The sequence below is a fragment of the Dendrobates tinctorius genome, unplaced genomic scaffold, assembly GCF_039654945.1.
Source record: "Dendrobates tinctorius isolate UK_male_01 unplaced genomic scaffold, ASM3965494v1 ptg000103l, whole genome shotgun sequence".
Lineage (NCBI taxonomy): Eukaryota > Metazoa > Chordata > Amphibia > Anura > Dendrobatidae > Dendrobates > Dendrobates tinctorius.
This window is the reverse complement of record NW_027361771.1, coordinates 42,989,911-43,010,850: the sequence shown is the minus strand read 5'-3', so window position 1 is coordinate 43,010,850 and position 20,940 is coordinate 42,989,911. Positions and strand designations below refer to the sequence as shown.

At 44.2% G+C, this 20,940-nt stretch overlaps 1 protein-coding gene across 1 annotated transcript in view; it reads right to left on the bottom strand.

The window, feature by feature from the left end:
- LOC141100094 (struthiocalcin-2-like) overlaps nt 1-20,940 on the bottom strand; it is a 39,492-nt gene that overhangs the window by 9,765 nt on the left and 8,787 nt on the right. The window contains exons 4-5 of the mRNA XM_073588309.1: nt 4,424-4,561; nt 1,109-1,217 (exon numbers count right to left, since the gene is read on the bottom strand). Of these exons, the coding sequence (XP_073444410.1) occupies nt 1,109-1,217; nt 4,424-4,561 (247 nt within the window). The remainder of the gene's footprint in view (nt 1-1,108; nt 1,218-4,423; nt 4,562-20,940) is intronic.

The following is a 20,940-nucleotide window of genomic DNA, read 5'->3' as shown; positions in this document are numbered from 1 at the left end:
GGAGTTGCCAACTTTTCCAACACAATATACCGGCTTTTTAAAAAGGAGGGTGTGCTTTTAATAGTAACAACCTAGGTTTAATTTAAGCATTCTACATGGTCTAGGTAATTAAGGGGTTGAGGTCAAGCATCCCTGGTGGTCTAATATAATAAAAAGATTAATCATCCACCTCTCGGAACTGTTAGCCTAATCCCAGCAAAGCCAGCTTTACACTTCCAGCATTGACAGTACTAGCATGGACCACGACTCTTGGACAAGCTGCGGGTCTGCTGTCCCTAACATTGTTACCCTCAAATATGCCTACAAGACTGTTGAGTTTGGTTAAGAAGACTCACAGTCAGTCCAAATATCATGGTGTGTACTCAGGCCGTTAATGTTGGATGTTTGAAGCTAACCTAAGAAGAGCAGGAGGAGATATTGATGTATTAGGCTGGTTTCACATTAGCGCTTTTGTGCGCAGCGCATCGTGCGCACCCGTGCGCATGCGCACTGCGCACCTATGTTTAACATGACGTGCGCATGGTCTTGCGCACACTTGCGTTTTCGTGCGCATGCGTTTTTTTGTCTTTCGCGCCAGGCGCGCCAGACGCAACATGTTGGATTTTTTGGTGCGCCCTGTCTCGGCAAAAAAACGCATGCGCACACTTGCGCACGGAATGCGCAAAAAAAACACATTGAAGTCTATGGGAACGCATGCGTGCGCATGGTCTTGTGCATGTTTGCGTTTTTTTGCGCATGCGTTTTTGAGTTAAACAAGTCTAGAATGTTCTCTAGACAATGGAAAAAATGTCACACCTAAAAACGTATGTGCATAAAAAACGCAAATGCATGCAAAAACGCATGTAAAACGCAAGCAACGCTGCGTTTTTTTGACGCATCAGCGTGCGCATGACGTTAAAAAAAGCGCGTTTGTTTTGCGTTTTTCTTTGCGTTTTTTTATGCGCCCGATGCGCTGCGCAAAAAAAACGCTAATGTGAAACTAGCCTTACCTGCACTGGCATCATGATATCAGGTTGCAACCCTAACTATGGGTAAGAGAATTGTTTTAATTTGCACAAGCTTCCATACAATTTTATTGCCACTGTTTATGACATTATTAGCTATTTACCTCCAAAAGACAGGCTCAAGCACTTATTGATGCCAAATAATTTCAACAGATTGCCTCCGGGAAACTTCAGAAAGTTGAATGGTGATCCATCAGCCCAAGAATTTTTTCCCTAAGGAGCATTAATACAGGTTACATGACTATTAACTAATGTTGCTTTAAAATAATATTAAACTTAAAATCGGGTGAAAAACGCATAACATTTCCCTCACTACAAAGATTTTTGTTGGTCTCAGATGAAGCTCGGCATTACTAAACACGCTGAACTGCTATAAGCCAACCAGAAGTCAGCATGAAAAAAGAACTCCATCCAAAGGGCAGATATACCACAAAGGCAGGAATTTAGATTTAAGAGGTCTGAAATTTATAATTGTTGATGCCTTGGGCTTGCTCATATTAAAATGGACCTTTCACCAGTTTGAGCATGTTAAATTGTGCACATCATGGAATAGTGGCTGCAGAGCTAAGTAAATCTCTCCATGCAGATACATTAGCTTGTAAAGTTTAGGTTATAATTTATGTAAAGTTCAACTTCTTCCCCTGCATAAGGTTGACCAATCATAAGCTGCAAGTGTCATGCAGAGGATAAAAGAACAAGAACACACCCTCCTATCTTACACAAAACTGTGAGATGAAATCTGGAAGTGTTTGTAATGATAAATAACACTGCAGCAATTGGGTAGAGATACAGCTGGGCTGTGATTACGGTATGTAATTCACAAATAGGGAACAAAAAAAATCATATAATGATTAAGTTATACATTATCCACAATGTAACCAATGGTTGGGTCAACTAAACACTTCTGCATGTATTAAAGCTGGTGATTAAAAAATTGAGCATAGACCGTACAAGGAGAGTGACTGTGATTCAATAGCATAGCTACTGTCGGGATGAATGAGGAGGTCATTGGCTTGAGTCCACTCACATGATGGGGCCCACTTAGAGAAACTGTCAACGTGCAGACAGTAGCTTGTCGATACAAATAAATTCTGCGGTAGAGGAGGAAGCATGATCTCCCTCCTTGCCATTCTATGTTCTGGGTATCCACTTTTTGGTCTATGTATTTCACACGCCCCTGTACTTTATGCATGCTGGGAAGTCCTTTATGGTGAAGGTTCCCCTACCGCATTAGTATGTTTTTGGACATTTTTGTGGTTGCCATTCTATGTTCTGTAGACCGCAAGTTGCTTTAGGCCTACTGCATGCAGAATGGCAGAGGCATTCATAGTATCATAGTGTGCCAGTGCAGATAGCGCATTGATGACAATGTGTTGCTCAGCCTGTGCCAAGATGTTTACTGTGTCAGAGGACTCGCCAGGATATGGGGTGGGAGAGTTTCTATTCTGGCGCACTATACCTTTTTTTGTGTCGAATTATTAGCTTACTGTATGTGTGGAGACTAAGAGAAATTTTACATTACAGGGCATTCAAGTTAATGTAACTTTCAGGGTGCACAGCAGTCATTTATACTTTCTAGGGGGCATAATTTGAATATTATTAGTTTCTAGGGCACTCATAAATGTCATTAATATTTCCTAGTGGGCAAAATTATCATTGAGTGGGCACAAAGGGGTGTTTGTAAGTAGCACCAGTGGGCATTAGTACTATGTGGGGCACTAAGAAGAGCACTGTTAGCACGTCATGCAGCAGGTGCAGTAATAGAGACAAATACATTAGCAGCGGCTCAGTACTGGGGATGTCAGCAGGATGAGGTGTTTGTGCAGGTTGGCAATAGATGGGGACGGTGCAGAAGTCAAATGTGACTTTGTTGTTATCTCTGCAGCTGGGTCCTGGCTGGAAGAAGTAGTCATGGCGGGTTGGGTCTGATGGAAAAGACAGGTAAGTTGAATGACTCCATGAGAGAAAACTTCAGTAGTCATGTTCTATAACTGCATTGTAATCTCTTAATATGTTCTGCAAAACTGTAGGGTAGTAATAACGGTCTTGGTCTTTGAATACTTTTTTTTCAGTAGCAATATGGTTCCCCTATGCACACTATGATTAGGATACACCATGCTGTAAACATGGTTAAATATAACATGGGCCCACTAAGATGTATTTTGCTCCCCTGTCCTGAACCCCTAGCTACACCTCTGCTCTGATCAGTCAGTTTCAGTGTTATTGGAGAAGCCAAATGATGGTGTGACTAGCTCATCTATTTTGAAGTGTAACTTTGCTCCAGACTAGATACCTTGGCAACCAAACACTAATTTAGTGCTACATGAAGATGAAATAAATAAAACTCTTATGTATGCACTGTTTCTGTGCAAGAAAGCGTACATAAGTCACTCTGCTCGCTTCTATCATTGGTCCGCTCGTCTCCTGTAATATCACTTCAGTGCAGGAGAGAACAAGGAAATCACTCCCTCCACGCTTCTGACACTGCTCATCTCATCCGCTATCACTTCAGTGCAGGAGAGAAAACAGAAATCACTCCCTCCACGCTTCTGACACTGCTCATCTCATCCGCTATCGCTTCAGTGCAGGCGAGAACACATTAATCACTCCCTCCACGCTTCTGTCACTGCTCATCTCATCTGCTATCGCTTCAGTGCAGGAGAGAACACACTAATGACTCCCTCCACGCTTCTGACATTGCACATCTCTTGTGCTATCACTTCTTACCCTGAAGACAACAATTGTAGTGTGAATATTAATATGCTGATGTATTGTGTTTTGATATGTCATATGTGAAAATATATAGAACTGTATAAGAACTAACTGATGCAATTATTGTAATGTGATGTTATTATTTTACAATTTGAGTAATGTGTAGTGTATAGGGTTAGGTTTAGGACATAAGATTTGGTATAGGAATTAGAAGTGAGATTCAGGATGATAAATATGCTATAGTGGGCATATTAGTTATAGGAAGGAGTGCACAGGTTTAGATACGGTTAATATGTTTGAGACCAGCCCAGCATGGGAAGGAAGGTCATATAAAAAGGGAAGCACCTCCTGGTTAGATTAGATTAAGGGATAGATAAAGTATTAGTGAGAGTTCAGAGACAGCGTTGACTCTCTTCAAACCATCTGTCAATCAACCTAGAAGAGTAGCAGTAATCTAAATAAGTTGGTGGAACGTTGCATCAAGGCATTTAGTCACAAAAAAAGGTCCACTGTCCACCTTCATTTGCATGGTGGCAGAAAGTTTGGAAGAATTAAAATAATTTTGTAGTGTGAAATAACCTCAACAAACAGAGAGAGTTCCCAGAAATCATCATAGGGTTATGCTTGCATCTCCCAAGGAACCAGTAAATAATTGATATGCCACCACAATATGAGCTGCATGTTTTCTGTAGACGACTGCCACTCACCTTTTCCGTACTGCCACCGGTCCAGAGTTGGTCACCACGATATCCTATTGAACGGGCCAGAGCCATGAGGAATTGATTGTGCTCCTCACTCATTATACTTGTAAGATGGGCACGACTAAAGATAGATTGGCAATGTTTCTGTATGGTGCAAAAGAAAGTAAGAAGTGATTGGCGCAAAATGAATGATGATAATGTATTCTCTAAATCATTATTATGATTGTTTTGTTCTGCAGAACGAGTTGGCCAGTGTTCAGCCAACAACTTGCCTTCATACAAAGAATATACGCCAAATTAACCCCACACACAATAATAAACCCAGACTACATTCATGTAACATCACTCCCCATGATAGAGCCATACTACGGTACCTACAGATTCATCTTCAAAATAAGAAAGGCTGGAACTTCTGATTAAAATGTAGTGTTCCTTATTAAAATTAAAGCCTAAGCATGGCAGGAGAACACTCTGTTGGCCCATTTTGGTCTTAGTCTTAACGTACAGGTCAAATGTCAACAGATCTATGTAAAACCGCTTGACAATATCACTAATTAATTACAACCAAATGATAGGATAAATCCCAATGACATTGGACTCGCAAAAATAACAAAATTCGTTCAATACATGTATATCAAATCACAAAGAATATTCAGACTTTGTGGGAATCTAAATTTAATTTCACTCATCACTTTTAAGTCTCCTCCCGGCTTGGGTATAATAAACCCTTACAAACCAAAATAAAAATGAATGAATTCAAACTATCTGCAGGTATCTCAGAAAAATAGTTTACTCCACCAGAAATGTTACTTGATTATCTCTTGTTAATACTGTGCTTGGATTCTGTTGCACAGTTCTACTTTTCGACACATCTTAAGGCCTCGTCTCACATAACGAGATCGCTGAAAAGTCACAGGTTTTGTGACGCAACAGCGACCTTACCAGCGATCTTGCTACGTGTGACACATAGCGGCGACCGGCCCCCCCGCTGGATATCGCTGATCATGCTCGAATGTCCTAGGCCATTTTTGGATCGCTGACGTCCCGCTGGCCAGCATGCATCGCTGTGTTTGACGCCAACGAGCGACCTCGTTGGCGACGCAGAACTCAGGGACACAGGCGGGAGTCGTCAGAACAGCTGCTGTGTGACAAGGTCCCAACGACCGCCGAGGTAGTTATACGGATCGCCGTATCGTTGCTGCGTTGTTGAGTAGATCTGCCTGTTTGACAGCTTACTAGCGACCATGTAGCGACGCACCAGCGATCCTTACCAGGCCGTATCATTGTCGGGATCGCTAGAGCGTCGCTAAGTGTAACGGGACCCTTATACCATGCATTGATAGCAGCCAAGACATTTTAGTACATGTATTTCTGCATATGGCACTCATTGTATACTGAATGAATTGAAATGTTTAGAAAATGTAGTTTCCATTTTTTCATCATTTACATATCAGTAACATGTCTATCTATCCATCCTGTGATTTCCATAATTCCACGACTTTTACTTCTTGGTGTCACAATTGCAGCCTTTATAAATATATAGTATCTATTCTTTGATTGAGTAATTTTCTGATTTTTATGTTTTTGTTTTGCATCAGGGAATGAATTGATACTAATATATTTATGATGCTCTATGTGTGAATCTCTTGATTGGGATATACAGTGGGTGAAATACGTATTGAACACGTCACCAACTTTCTAAGTAAATATATTTCTTAAGGTGCTATTGACATGAAATTCTCACCAGATATCCGTAACAACCCATCCATTCCACACAGGCAAAGAAATCAAAGCATAGATGTCCATAAATTAAGTTACAGATGTGGCCAAAAGTATTGACACCCCTGCAATTCTGTCAGATAATACTCAGTTTCTTCCTGAAAATGATTGCAAACACAAATTCTTTGGTATTATCTTCATTTAATTTGTCTTAAATGAAAAAAACACAAAAGAGAATGAAGCAAAAAGCAAAACATTGATCATTTCACACAAAACTCCAAAAATGGGCCAGACAAAAGTATTGGCACCCTCAGCCTAATACTTGGTTGCACAACCTTTAGCCAAAATAACTGCGACCAACCGCTTCCGGTAACCATCAATGAGTTTCTTACAATGCTCTGCTGGAATTTTAGACCATTCTTCTTTGGCAAACTGCTCCAGGTCCCTGATATCTGAAGGGTGCCTTCTCCAAACTGCCATTTTTAGATCTCTCCACAGGTGTTCTATGGGATTCAGGTCTGGACTCAATGCTGGCCACCTTAGAAGTCTCCAGTGCTTTCTCTCAAAACATTTTCTAGTGCTTTTTGAAGTGTGTTTTGGGTCATTGTCCTGCTGGAAGACCCATGACCTCGGAGGGAGACCCAGCTTTCTCACACTGGGCCCTACATTATGCTGCAAAATTTGTTGGTAGTCTTCAGACTTCATAATGCCATGCACACGGTCAAGCAGTCCAGTGCCAGAGGCAGCAAAGCAACCCCAAAACATCAGGGAACCTCCGCCATGTTTGACTGTAGGGACCGTGTTCTTTTCTTTGAATGCCTCTTTTTTTTCTCCTGTAAACTCTATGTTGATGCCTTTGCCCAAAAAGCTCTACTTTTGTCTCATCTGACCAGAGAACATTCTTCCAAAACGTTTTAGGCTTTTTTTTGGCAAACTCCAGCCTGGCTTTTTTATGTCTCGCGGTAAGAAGTGGGGTCTTCCTGGGTCTCCTACCATACAGTCCCTTTTCATTCAGACGCTGACGGATAGTATGGGTTGACACTGTTGTACCCTCTGGCTGCAGGGCAGCTTGAACTTGTTTGGATGTTAGTCAAGGTTCTTTATCCAACATCCGCACAATCTTGCATTGAAATCTCTTGTCAATTTTTCTTTTCCGTCCACATCTAGGGAGGTTAGCCACAGTGCCATGGGCTTTAAACTTCTTGATGACATTGCGCATGGTAGACACAGGAACATTCAGGTCTTTGGAGATGGACTTGTAGCCTTGAGATTGCTCATGCTTCCTCACAATTTGGTTTCTCAAGTTATCAGACAGTTCTTTGGTCTTCTTTCTTTTCTCCATGCTCAATGTGGTACACACAAGGACACAGGACAGAGGTTGAGTCAACTTTAATCCATGTCAACTGGCTGCAAGTGTGATTTAGTTATTGCCAACACCTGTTAGGTGCCACAGGTAAGTTACAGGTGTTGCTAATTACACAAATTAGAGAAGCATCACATGATTTTTCGAACAGTGCCAATACTTTTGTCCACCCTCTTTTTTATGTTTGGTGTGGAATTATATCCAATTTGGCTTTAGGACAATTCTTTTTGTGTTTTTTCATTTAAGACAAATTAAATGAAGATAATAATACCAAAGAATTTGTGTTTGCAATTATTTTCAGGAAGAAACTGAGTAATATCTGACAGAATTGCAGGGGTGTCAATACTTTGCCACAACTGTATGTGTAATAATGAGAAATGACAGGGAAGAAGTATTGAACACATGGAGAAAGAGAGGAACAAAAAGCCATGGAAAGTCATGATACCAGCTGAAATATACTGCTCAAAAAAATAAAGCGAACGCTGGACACTATTACTGAGCAGACACATGGATGTTAGTGACCTTCCTATCATTTCTAACATTTGTTTATTCCATTTGCACAACAGCAGAAGAAATTGAATCACAATCAGTGTTGATTTCACTGAAGTGTGACTAACTTGGAGTTACGTTTTGTTGTTTTTGTGTTCCCTTTATTTTTTTGAGCAGTATATATTAATAATTAGAAAGCAATCCTGCCTCTTATTATTTTTCATGGTCAGCTGGTTCAAATGATGGCCTATAAAAAAGTGTCTCATTACCAAGGTGCCATACAAGAAACATTTCATAATGGGTAAAAACAATGAGCTGTCTCAAGACCTTTGTAACCTTATTGTTGCAAAACATACTGATGGCATTGGTTACAGAAGAATTTTTAAACTCAGTTCAGTTGCTCAGACAAAGGAGTGAAAAGAATTATCAAAAGAGTTGCCCAAGAGCCAAGGACCACCTGTGGAGAGCTATAGAAACACCTAGCTTCAGCAGGTACAATTGTTTAAAAAAAACCAAACCTATAAGTAAAAATTAATCTTGGGTTGCTCTTTTATCTCGATTCATGAATCCCCACGTCCACACGCTCCATTGGTCAATTATACGCTACCTGGGTTGGTTTCTGATCTGTTATAAGCCTTTTGTATGATGGGGGTTATGTCAAACGAGGGATTGGTGGAAGAATACTGTACTGTGTTAGTGAGGAACTGTGGCAGTGATGGCCAGGATCATAGAATCGTCGAGTTGGAAGGGACCTCCTGGGCCATCTGGTCCAACCCCCTGCTCAAAGCAGGATTCGCTAAATCATCCCAGTCAGATGTCTGTCCAGCCTCTGTTTGAAGACTTCCATTGAAGGAGAACTCACCACTTCTCGTGGCAGCCTGTTCCACTCATTGATCACTCTAACTGTCAAAAAGTTTTTTCTAATATCTAATCTGTGTCTCTTCAGTAAAGGTACTGTCACACTTAGCGATGTACCAGCGATCCCGACCAGCGATATGACGTGGTCAGGATCGCTGGTACATCGCTAAGTGGTCGCTAATGAGCTGCCACACAGGCAGATCTCACCAGCGACATCGCTGGGGACGGGGGTCGCTACTTACCTGTCACACCAGGCGATCCTGCGTCCTCCCGCCCGGCTCCACGCGTCGCTCGTCGTCACAGCAGGAAGCGCCGCAGGAAGCTGACGACGAGAAACAGTCCAGCCTGTTCTCGCGCAATCAGCGATAACCAGCGGGGGAGCGGGTCGTAGGTAAGTATCAGACACAGCGATATCGCTAGCAATATCACTATAACGTCACAAGTTATAGCGATATTGCTAGCGATATCTCTTAGTGTGACAGGCCCTTAATGCACAGGGTTTTAGCAGCTGAACACCATCATTTTACCCCAGTGAGAGCCATTCAGAGACTTTAGTGGCTCTCACTGGGTGCCAGCTCCGATTGTTCCCAGCAAGGAGCAGGGGGTTTTTTTTGTCTCAGATCAGTTGCAAACGACCCATCACTAAATGCAAAGTTGTGCAGAGATCATGGACACCAGTCAGCCAGAGTCAAGGCATCAGAATAGTCAGCATAGAGAACCAGAGACACAAGAAGAGGAGTTATGGTATTGTAGTCACAGTGCAGAGTATTGGCAGAATAGTCTCAGTTTTGGCCACGTACAGGAACGACCAGCGGCAAGTGGAGTTCAAGGAGCCCAGGAGTGGACAAGCAGCAGCGTCTCCAAAGTTCACAGGCAAGTTAACGCTTCAGGACAGACCTTCAAAGTAAAAGCTGCTTAGGACAACTAACAAAAGGGGACGTATGAGCGGATAGTACCTTTACTATCCATACAGTTGGACTGCTTGAAGAGGCTGAGCACTAATTTGCCACAGAACATTGGAAGTGATTGTCAGTATTACAGAGGGTGAGTACAGATAAATTCCATTAGAAGTTATGAGACCTGTTACATTTTCTTTGTTTTACTCCCTAAAGTGAAGAAATATTAAACTCTACATCTTCCTCAGCCTATTTTTTTACCATGTCTTCAACTTCAGCCCTGCATATATAAGTAAATATTACAAACTGTACCTGTAAGAGAGCAACTGTGCACTGGGTGCTACCCGTCGCATGGTGATCCAGGTAAATAACCCAAAGTTACTGAACTTTGTTTGCTGCTGATAACTGTTGACTGTATGAATAATAAGACACTCTGTTAATACATAGTAACATAGTAATTAAGGTTGAAGGGAGACTTTAAGTCCATCTAGTTCAACCCATATCCTATCCTAACTTGCCCTAACATGTTAATCCAGAGGAAGGCAAAAAACCCATGTGGCAAACAGTAAGCTTCACATTGGGGAAAAAAATTCCTTCCCGACTCCACATACGGCAATCAGACTAGCTCCCTGGATCAACGCAATATTAAGGAAACTAGTGTATATACCCTGTAATATTATACTTTTCAAGAAAGGCATCCAGTCCCTTCTTAAATTTTAGTAGGGAATCACTCATTACAACATCATATGGCAGAGAGTTCCATAGTCTCACTGCTCTTACAGTAAAGAATCCGCGTCTGTTAGTATGCTTAAACCTTTCCTCCAGACGTAGAGGATGCCCCCTTGTCCCCGTCACAGGTCTAAGAGTAAGGCTAGTTTCACACTAGCGCTTTTGAGTGCAGCGACGGCCTGCGCACGGCCGCCGCTAAGCCCCGCCCCCTGCCGCTCCTCCGCCGGTAGCTCCGCCTACCGACGCATGACGCTGCATGCGTCCTGCGTCCCCTATCTTTATCACTGGGGGCGCAGGCCGTGCTGTTGTGAGTTCATTTTCCCCTTCGTCACTGAGGTCTGGTGAACTCCCTATTCTGGTAAAGGAAGGTAATGAGCCTGATTATCAGGCACCTGAGCCTAATGAGTATGACTGGCTGAGTGGAGTCATGGACTGGATATAAGGCTGCCGACGCCCTTCTGCCCTGCGGGTGATTTCTCTGTGGACTTCTAGGACACCAGTCTGATTCCTGCTCCTCTAAAGCTAAGTTTTCTGCTTTGCCTGTTAGCATTTGTGTTTTGTTTTTGTTTTCCTTGCTTTTCTGGATTCTGCCATTCCCTGCTGGGGTGAGCTGAATCTCCTTTTGCCAGTTGCTCTGTCTTCAGAATATTCCTGAGTACTGACATAGCTTTTTTGAAGCCTAGCATCTTCAGGGCCTTTTTCACTGTCAGTCTGTTGGCTCTTATTTTCATAGGGTTTTTCACGGATTGCAGACAGCAGCCTTCCTGTCCTTTCCTACCTAGTTAGCTTGGGCCCCGTCTTTGCTCAGTCTATCTTTCTGTTTGTGTTAGTGTTTTCATCTTGCTTCACCGTCATTATATGTTGGGGGCTGCCTATTGCTTTGGGGTCTGCTCTGGGGCAGTTTAGATTTCCCCTTTCTTTCTTTAGGCCTATTTAATTCTCCGGCTGTGATCGAGGGGTCTAGGGCATCGTAGGAACCCCCCACGGCTACTGTTAGTTGTTGTGGATAGGATCAGGGGTCTGCAATCCGTTAGCTGCCAACCTCTCTGGTTTTCTGGACTTAGTTAGCATTTCTGTTTTTGCCTCCTACGGTGACTCAATCATAACAGAATCACCCGCCATACCGCAGATCCTAGGGTACTCAATAGCAGGAAAGAATTGTGTTTTAAAAAAAAAAGTGTGCATATTCTTTCCTCTATATCTCTGAGGCCGTAGGGGGAATTTTTTTTTCTCTCAATGGAGATAAAGCAATTGTCTGATCATGTGGAGCAGCTCGCTGCGGAAGTGCGGGGAATTTCCGCCTACCTTGCTCGTACGCATGCTGTTGAACCAAAGATCCCTACACCTGATGTCTTTTTGGGGATCGATCTAAATTTTTGAGTTTCAAAAATAATTGTAAATTATTTTTTGCCTTGAAGCCTAACTCGTCAGGGAGCTCCGCGCAGCAGGTTAAAATTGTCATCTCTTTGCTGTGTGGCGATCCCCAGGATTGGGCGTTTTCTTTGAAACCAGATGATCCTATTCTGACTAATGTGAATGCATTCTTTCAAGCTTTGGGGTTGTTGTATGACGAACCTAATGCTATTGATCAGGCTGAAAAGACCCTGTTGGCATTGAACCAGGGTCGAGATTCTGCAGAGTTGTACTGTCAATAGTTCCGAAAGTGGGCAGTCCTTACTACCTGGAATGATAATGCCTTGGCTGCTCTCTTTCGGAAGGGTTTGTCAGAAGCCGTAAAAGATACTATGGTGGGTTTTCCTGTTCCCTCTGGTCTGGACGATTCTATGTCATTAGCCATTCAGGTTGATCGGCGTTTACGTGATCGCAGGATTGCACGAGAGGTGTTGCCACCGGTTGAACAGACGTCTGAACCTATGCAATGTGATAGAAGTAAAAGAACAGAATAATCCAGCTCACCGCACTGCCTTGCTGGTAGGATCCAAATCCTGCGCACGGATTTGACTAGGCAGTCAATCAATAGTAGAAAAAAGGGAAGAAAGTTCCAGCGCCAGGAATGGAAAATTAAAAATCCATTTTATTGTGCCAATGCATATTAAAATTCCAGCAGGTACAGCATATCAGTCGGATGACTGCAGAACAACGCGTTTCGACGCCTCAGGTCTTAATCATGTTCTCATGATTAAGACCTGAGGCGTCGAAACGCGTTGTTCTGCAGTCATCCGACTGATATGCTGTACCTGCTGGAATTTTAATATGCATTGGCACAATAAAATGGATTTTTAATTTTACATTCCGGGCGCTGGAACTTTCTTCCCTTTTTTCTATGCAATGTGATAGTTTTGTGTAAGGCGCAACGTCAGGAGTTCAGAAGGCGTAATAAGCTGGGTTTTTTCTGTGGAGATGCCTCGCATATTATTTCTGTTTGTCCTAAACGAGAGAAACGCTTTGCACACACGTTTTCTGTTGGTGGTGTTCAACCTAAGTTTCTTCTGGCAATTACTCTGATCTGCTCCCTGTCCACATTTTCCGCCAAGGCTTTTGTGGATTCGGGAGCAGCGCTAAATCTAATGGACTTGGATTTTGCTAAACGTTGTGGATTTCCGATGACACCTCTGCAGACGCCTATCCCTTTGAGGGGGATTGATGCTACTCCTTTGGCTAAATATAGACCTCAGTTTTGGACCCAGGTGGTCATGCGGGTCGCCCCAGACCATCAAGAAAATTGCAGATTTTTGGTGTTGCATGGTCTGCATGATGCCGTTGTTCTGGGGTTTCCCTGGTTGCAAATTCTTAATCCAGTTTTGGATTGGAAATCTGTGTCTGTGGTGAGTTGGGGTTGTCGGTGTGCCTTTAGTGAAGCTCCGATTTTTTCCACCTCTCCTCAGTCGCATGATGTTCCTAACTATTTGGCGGACTTTTATGATGTATTTAGTGAGAATGAGTCTGCGTCCTTGCCTCCTCATAGGAGTTATGACTGTGCAATTGAACTAAGCCCGGGGGTGTAAATTTCCCAAGGGTCGGCTCTTCAATTTATCTGTACCCGAGCACGAGGCTATGCGGTCCTATATTAAGGAGGCGTTGGAGAAGGGTCATATTAGACCATCCTCTTCACCCTTAGGTGCCGGGTTTTTTTTTTGTGGCCAAAAAGGATGGTTCTTTAAGGCCTTGTATTGATTATCGTGCCCTCAATAAAATTACTATTAAATATCAGTATCCGTTACCTCTGATTTCGGATCTATTCTCTAGAGTTAGAGGTGCTTGCTGGTTTACCAAGCTTGACCTCAGGGGGGCGTATAATCTTATCCGCATTAAGCAGGGGGATGAATGGAAGACGGCGTTTAATACTCCGGAGGGACATTTTGAGTACCTGGTGATGCCTTTTGAGCTCATTAATGCCCCTTCTGTCTTCCAGTGCTTCATGAACGATATTTTCCGAGACTTTGTCGATAAATTTTTGATTAGCTATCTGGATGATATTTTGATCTTCTCCAAGGATTGGGATTCTCATGTGGAACATATTCGGACTGTGTTCCGGATCTTGAGGGAGAATTCCCTGTATGTCAAAGGATCGAAATGCCTTTTTGGAGTACAGAGGATTTCATTTTTGGAATTTATTTTGTCTCCATCAACTATTGAAATGGACCCGGCCAAGGTACAGGCCATTTATGATTGGGTTCAGCCCACTTCTTTGAAGGCCCTCCAGAAGTTTTTGGGTTTTGCTAATTTTTATCGGAAATTTATAGCAAAATTTTCTAGTATTGCCAAGCCATTGACTGATCTGACTAAGAAGGGTGCTGATGTGTTGAATTGGTCTCCGGAGGCTGTTGCTTCCTTTCAGGAGCTGAAGCGAAGATTTACCTCTGCCCCGGTTTTGCGGCAACCTGATGTCTCACTCCCGTTCCAGGTAGAGGTGGATGCTTCTGAGATTGGTGCAGGAGCTGTTTTGTCCCAAAAGGATCCTGTAACATCTAAAATGAATCCCTGTGCTTTCTTTTCCCGAAAGTGCTCTCCATCTGAACGTAACTATGATGTGGGGAATCGGGAACTGTTGGCCATGAAATGGGCATTTGAGGAGTGGAGACATTGGTTGGAGGGAGCTAAACATCAAGTTGTGGTCCTCACTGACCACAAGAATTTGATTTACCTAGAGTCGGCTAAACGCTTGAACCCTAGACAGGCTAGGTGGGCCTTGTTTTTTACACGTTTTGATTTAGTGGTCTCTTTTCTTCCTGGAACTAAGAATGTCAAGGCAGACGCCCTCTCTAGGAGTTTCTTTGCTGATTCTCCTGTGGTGACCAAGCCTGCTACCATCTTAGGCGAAGGGGTAGTTCTTTCTGCCATCTCGCCCGATTTGAGACTTGCTCTGCAAGAGTTCCAGGAGGACAAACCTGAGCGTTGTCCCAGTGGAAAGTTGTATGTTCCTGACCAGTGGAAGAAGAGAGTGATGTCTGAAGTTCATTGCTCTGCATTGGCTGGTCATCCAGGTATTTTTGGTACTAGAGATCTGGTGAGTCGCTCTTTTTGGTGGCCCACCTTGTCTCATGATGTCAGGAATTTTGTGCAGTCCTGTGAGACTTGCTCCCGGTCTAAATCTTGTTCTCGCTCTAGTGGGTTGTTGATGCCTTTGCCGGTCCCCAGGAGGCCATGGACCCATATTTCAATGGATTTCATCTCTGATATGCCGGTCTCTCAAAGAATGACTGTTATTTGGGTGATTTGTGATAGGTTCTCTAAGATGGTTCATCTTGTACCACTCCCTAAGTTGCCATCTTCCTCTGAGTTGGTGCCCCTGTTTTTGCAACAGGTGGTTCGCTTACACGGGATTCCTGAGAATATTGTATCTGACAGAGGAGTTCAGTTTGTGTCTAGATTTTGGAGGACTTTCTGTTCCAAGCTGGGAATTCAGTTGTCCTTCTCCTCTGCTTTTCACCCTCAGACCAATGGGCAGACAGAGAGAACAAACCAGACCTTGGAGTCGTATTTGAGATGTTTTATTTCCGCTGATAAGGATGATTGGGTTTCATTTTTGCCCTTGGCAGAATTTGCTTTAAATAATAGAGCTAGTTCTGCCACTTTGATGTCACCTTTTTTTTGTAACTTTGGGTTTCAGCCTCGATTTTCTTCAGGGCAGGTGGAGCCTTCTGCCTGCCCAGGTGTTGACACTGTGGTGGAGAGAATGCACCAGATCTGGGACCAAGTGGTGGATAAGTTATCTCTCTCCCAGGAAAAGGCCCAGCGGTTTTCCAATCGACATAGGACCATTGGTCCCCAGTTTAAGATTGGTGATATGGTGTGGTTATCATCAAAAAATATTGCTATGAAGGTGGCTTCTCCTAAGTTTAAGCCTAGATTTATTCGACCTTACAAGATTGTGGAGATTATTAATCCGGTCTCTTTTCGTTTGGCTCTTCCTGTCACATTTAAAATCCATAATGTGTTCCATAAGTCCTTGTTGAAGAGGTTTGTTGAACCAGTTGTTCCTGGGGTGGCACCTCCAGACCCTGTATTGGTTGAAGGTAACATGGAATATGAGGTAGAGAAAATACTGGATTCCCGTCTGGCTAGACGGAGACTCCAGTATTTGGTTGAGTGGAAGGGTTATGGTCAGGAGGATAATTCCTGGGTCTCTGCCTCTGATATTCATGCCAAAAGATTGGTGCGTGCCTTTTATCGGGCTCACCCTGATCGCCCTGGTGGTGTGGTTGAGGATTCGGTGACCCCTCCTCAAGGGGGAGGTACTGTTGTGAGTTCATTTTCCCCTTCGTCACTGAGGTCTGGTGAACTCCCTATTCTGGTAAAGGAAGGTAATGAGCCTGATTATCAGGCACCTGAGCCTAATGAGGATGACTGGCTGAGTGGAGTCACGGACTGGATATAAGGCTGCCGACGCCATTCTGCCCTGCGGGTGATTTCTCTGTGGACTTCTAGGACACCAGTCTGATTCCTGCTCCTCTAAAGCTAAGTTTTCTGCTTTGCCTGTTAGCATTTGTGTTTTGTTTTTGTTTTCCTTGCTTTTCTGGATTCTGCCATTCCCTGCTGGGGTGAGCTGAATCTCCTTTTGCCGGTTGCTCTGTCTTCAGAATATTCCTGAGTACTGACATAGCTTTTTTGAAGCCTAGCGTCTTCAGGGCCTTTTTCACTGTCAGTCTGTTGGCTCTTATTTTCATAGGGTTTTTCACGGATTGCAGACAGCAGCCTTCCTGTCCTTTCCTATCTAGTTAGCTTGGGCCCCGTCTTTGCTCAGTCTATCTTTCTGTCTGTGTTAGTGTTTTCATCTTGCTTCACCGTCATTATATGTTGGGGGCTGCCTATTGCTTTGGGGTCTGCTCTGGGGCAGTTTAGATTTCCCCTTTCTTTCTTTAGGCCTATTTAATTCTCCGGCTGTGATCGAGGGGTCTAGGGCATCGTAGGAACCCCCACGGCTACTGTTAGTTGTTGTGGATAGGATCAGGGGTCTGCAATCCGTTAGCTGCCAACCTCTCTGGTTTTCTGGACTTAGCTAGCATTTCTGTTTTTGCCTCCTACGGTGACTCAATCAAAACACCATGCGCAGTATGTGTTTGGCGGCGCATGCGTCCTTTTGACGGTGCGCCGACCTGCGCCAAACGCAACCTGCTGCAGTTTGGTTGCGCTCGGCGCACCGTCAAAAAGGCGCATGCGCCGCTAAACGCATATTGCGCACGGCCTGCGCCCCCAGTGATAAAGATAGGGGACGCAGGACGCATGCAGCGTCATGCGCCGGTAGGCGGAGCTACCGGCGGAGGCGCGGCAGGGGCGGGGCTTAGCGGCGGCCGTGCGCAGGCCGTCGCTGGGCTCAAAAGCGCTAGTGTGAGACTAGCCTAAAAAGATCATTAGAAAGGTCTTGGCATTGTCCCCTCATATATTTATACATTGTAATAAGATCACCCCTAAGACTTCGATTCTCCAAACTAAATAACCCCAAGTGTAATAACCTGTCTTGGTATTGCAGACCCCCCAGTTCCCTAATAACCTTGGTTGCTCTTCTCTGCACCCGCTCCAGTTCAGCTATGTCTTTCTTATACACCGGAGACCAGAACTGTACACAGTATTCTAAGTGTGGTCGCACTACTGACTTATATAGAGGTAAAATTATGTTCTCCTCATGAGCATCTATGCCTCTTTTAATGCATCGCATTATTTTATTTGCCTTTGCAGCAGCTGCCTGACACTGGCCACTAAATGTGAGTTTGTCGTCCACCCATACACCCAGGTCTTTTCAGTGACAGTTTTGCCCAGTGTTTTACAATTAAGCACATAATTATACATCTTGTTCGTTCTACCCAAGTGCATGACCTTACATTTATCCCCATTAAAGCTCATTTGCCATTTATCAGCCCAAGCTTCTAGTTTACATAAATCCTCCTGTAATATAAAATGGTCCTCCTCTGTATTGATTACCCTGCAGAGTTTAGTGTCATCTGCAAATATTGAAATTCTACTCTCTATGCCCCTTACAAGGTCATTAATAAATATGTTAAAAAGAAGCGGGCCCAAAACTGACCCCTGTGGTACCCCACTGCTAACCGTGACCCAGTCCGAGTGTGCTCCGTTAATAACCACCCTTTGTTTCCTATCCCTGAGCCAGCTCTTAACCCACCTACACATATTTTCCCCTATCCCCATTGTTCTCATTTTATGTATCAACCTTTTGTGTGGCAACCTCTGTGCCAAAGTCAAATAGTGTAACTACCAAACTCTGTGCCACTGTTAGGTAGTGAAACTACCAACCTGTGTACCACAGTCAAATAGTGTAACTACCAAGCTATGTGCTACTGTCAAGTAGTGTAACTACCAAGCTATGTGCTACTGCCGTGTAACTACCAAGCTATGTGCTACTGCCAAGTAGTGTAACTACCAAGCTATGTGCTACTGCCGTGTAACTACCAAGCTATGTGCTACTGCCGTGTAACTACCAAGCTATGTGCTACTGCCGTGTAACTACCAAGCTATGTGCTACTGCCAAGTAGTGTAACTACCAAGCTATGTGCTACTGCCGTGTAACTACCAAGCTATGTGCTACTGCCAAGTAGTGTAACTACTAAGCTATGTACTACTGTCAAGTAGTGTAACTACCAAGCTATGTGCTACAATCAAGTAGTGTAACTACCAAGCTATGTGATTCAGTCAAGCAAGTAGTTTAACTACCAAGCTATGTGCCACTGTCAATTGATGTAGCTGTCAAGCTTTGTGCCACAGTATTGTACAACTGTGAAATTCATCACTTCAGCATACATAATTAAAAATCAACTTACTTTATTTTAATCCTATGCAATCCACAAAGTATTCAGGGAAGCCTCTTCCCCCCTCCTTAGTCATAGCAAATGTAACATTCCCAATCAGTTTTTTTGCCAAATATGTAATATTTATTAGCTGGTCAACCTGTCCTGTCAATAATGGTGGACTCTGTCCACCTTCGTGTAATGTGAATGACCATCATAAATCCAATTAAGATGCTAGTGGTGGGATTTATAATAATCTCTGCATGCAAGTGGAACTTGGCACGGAGGAGTAGGCGTGGGCTATGTACTTGCAACTCCTGCACTGGGACACTATCTTCGTCTCACGTTCTCTGTCCTGGCCTGTTATTTCTCTGAGTTATAATCTTGGGACCATACTGCTAGGCATCCTGTCACAGGACCTATATCCAGTGCATCTGGGTCCACCAGGGTCTCGCCAGGTCGGCGGGGTACTCGGAGCCGGGCCCTGTGGATTTCAATATGAGTTGTCACGGTAGCTGTGTCCCGGTCTGTGGCCCTGGGCGTCCATTGTAAAAGGGGGGAAATGTTGAGTGTGCGAATGCTGACTAAAGTTTATGAGTGAATGATTCGTGACGCCACCTGTGGTGTTCGGCAATGAAGATGTTAAGCCAACGCTGCAGACAGATCCTCTGGGACAGATGGTGTGGTGCAGCAATGATGGTGTGGCCCTCCACAGGTAGGGCTGTAGTCCCAGGTAGTGTAGGTGAAGAGATAGGGAGGAGACGCAGATGGTGCGGTGTCAGGCACAGCGATATGGCTGTGCTGAGTGTGTTGGCGCAGGAATAAGTGGAGGACACCAGGACATGTAGTTCCAAAGCTTTACTCACAGTCTGTTGAGCATACAGGTGCCCGCATCCGTGCCGTGTCCTCCGGGTCAGGGGCCCAGCCAACCACCAGGCAAGATGAAGTACTCCATTCCAACACTCCGCCAACATAAGGGCCTTTTCTGAACGTCTCCCTTTTGCACCTATAGTGAAGTACTCTCAGTACTGAGTTACACTGGAGTTCCTCCTGTCGGATGATCCTATGAACTCTACTTGTTCGGCAGACAGCTGTAGCCTGCTTCGGGGACTCCTTGCTACTAAGTCCCGGCTCACTCACGTTGCTGTTGTGCCCCCAAGTCTTGTGTGGGAATAAAGTGGTGACAACTTCCATTCCTCCGGTGTCTGCTGCAGGACCATTAGTATTCATACAACCTCGGGGACCGGGCCCCGGCCTTGCGCTGTGAACTTGGGAAGGGTTCTGCTCTAACCCTGATCCTTAGTCCTCCTCTCCTTATGTTCCGTATTAATCCTTCCTTCTTATGGAGAGAGTCAGGCTTCAAAATCAATGTCTCTTTCCTGTGCCAGCGGACCCAGGTCACTGAGGTCGGCTGCAGCACTTCCTTCATCCATCCCACTCAGGGGATTTTCACTCTTCCACTGACTGACTAAATCCTAAACTCTTCCCGCTCTTTTGGTGCAGACTAAACTCCACCCGCCTCCCAGCACGCTTCGTGTTCCAAGCAGGGAGCCACCAATGGGTGCTTTGCTACACTACTATGTTGTGTGGGATGCAGGTGTTGGAGCGTGGTCAGGAGTCTCCACCTTACCTGAATGGTGGGGTACCACACCTCAGGAGGAGGTGCAGTACCTCTGTGGCGACTGAACACTCAGGGGCGCCACATATCACTTTGTCTGATCACTTCTCTCTAGCTCTCTTTTCAGGATCATGCTATCCAACGCCTTGGTCTCCACTCACCTCAGCGACACCCACGTCACGCGGCTCTGCTCACTAATCAGACCATAGGTCTGCTTTTGCTGCATCCATCTCCCTAACCCTCTTCCTGACAGGAAACTGTCTCTGTTCCTTCACCTTAGCACGCCCACTCTGGGCAAGTCCCAACTATTAACTCTAACTCTCCCTTCTGTCTGGTAGAACACAACACCAACACTATTAACACTTTAACACTTATCACAATTCACATTATACAAATCAGCAATACGTGTATTCTTCAACGGGGACAGTTTGCAGTATGTCCATCTCCTTACACAAGAAATCCCCCCATACATTGTACTGAGGAAAGCATTCTCCACGGAGGAGTAAGAGTTTTCTCCCAGTTGATGTCAGTTTGCTTGACAATTATAAGAAAGTCATAGGGTGTCTACATTTTCAAATGATTGGACATTAGATTCCTGAAGTATCTTTGCTTATTATGGTAGAGGGCACTGTGGGTGTCCCAGTTTTCTT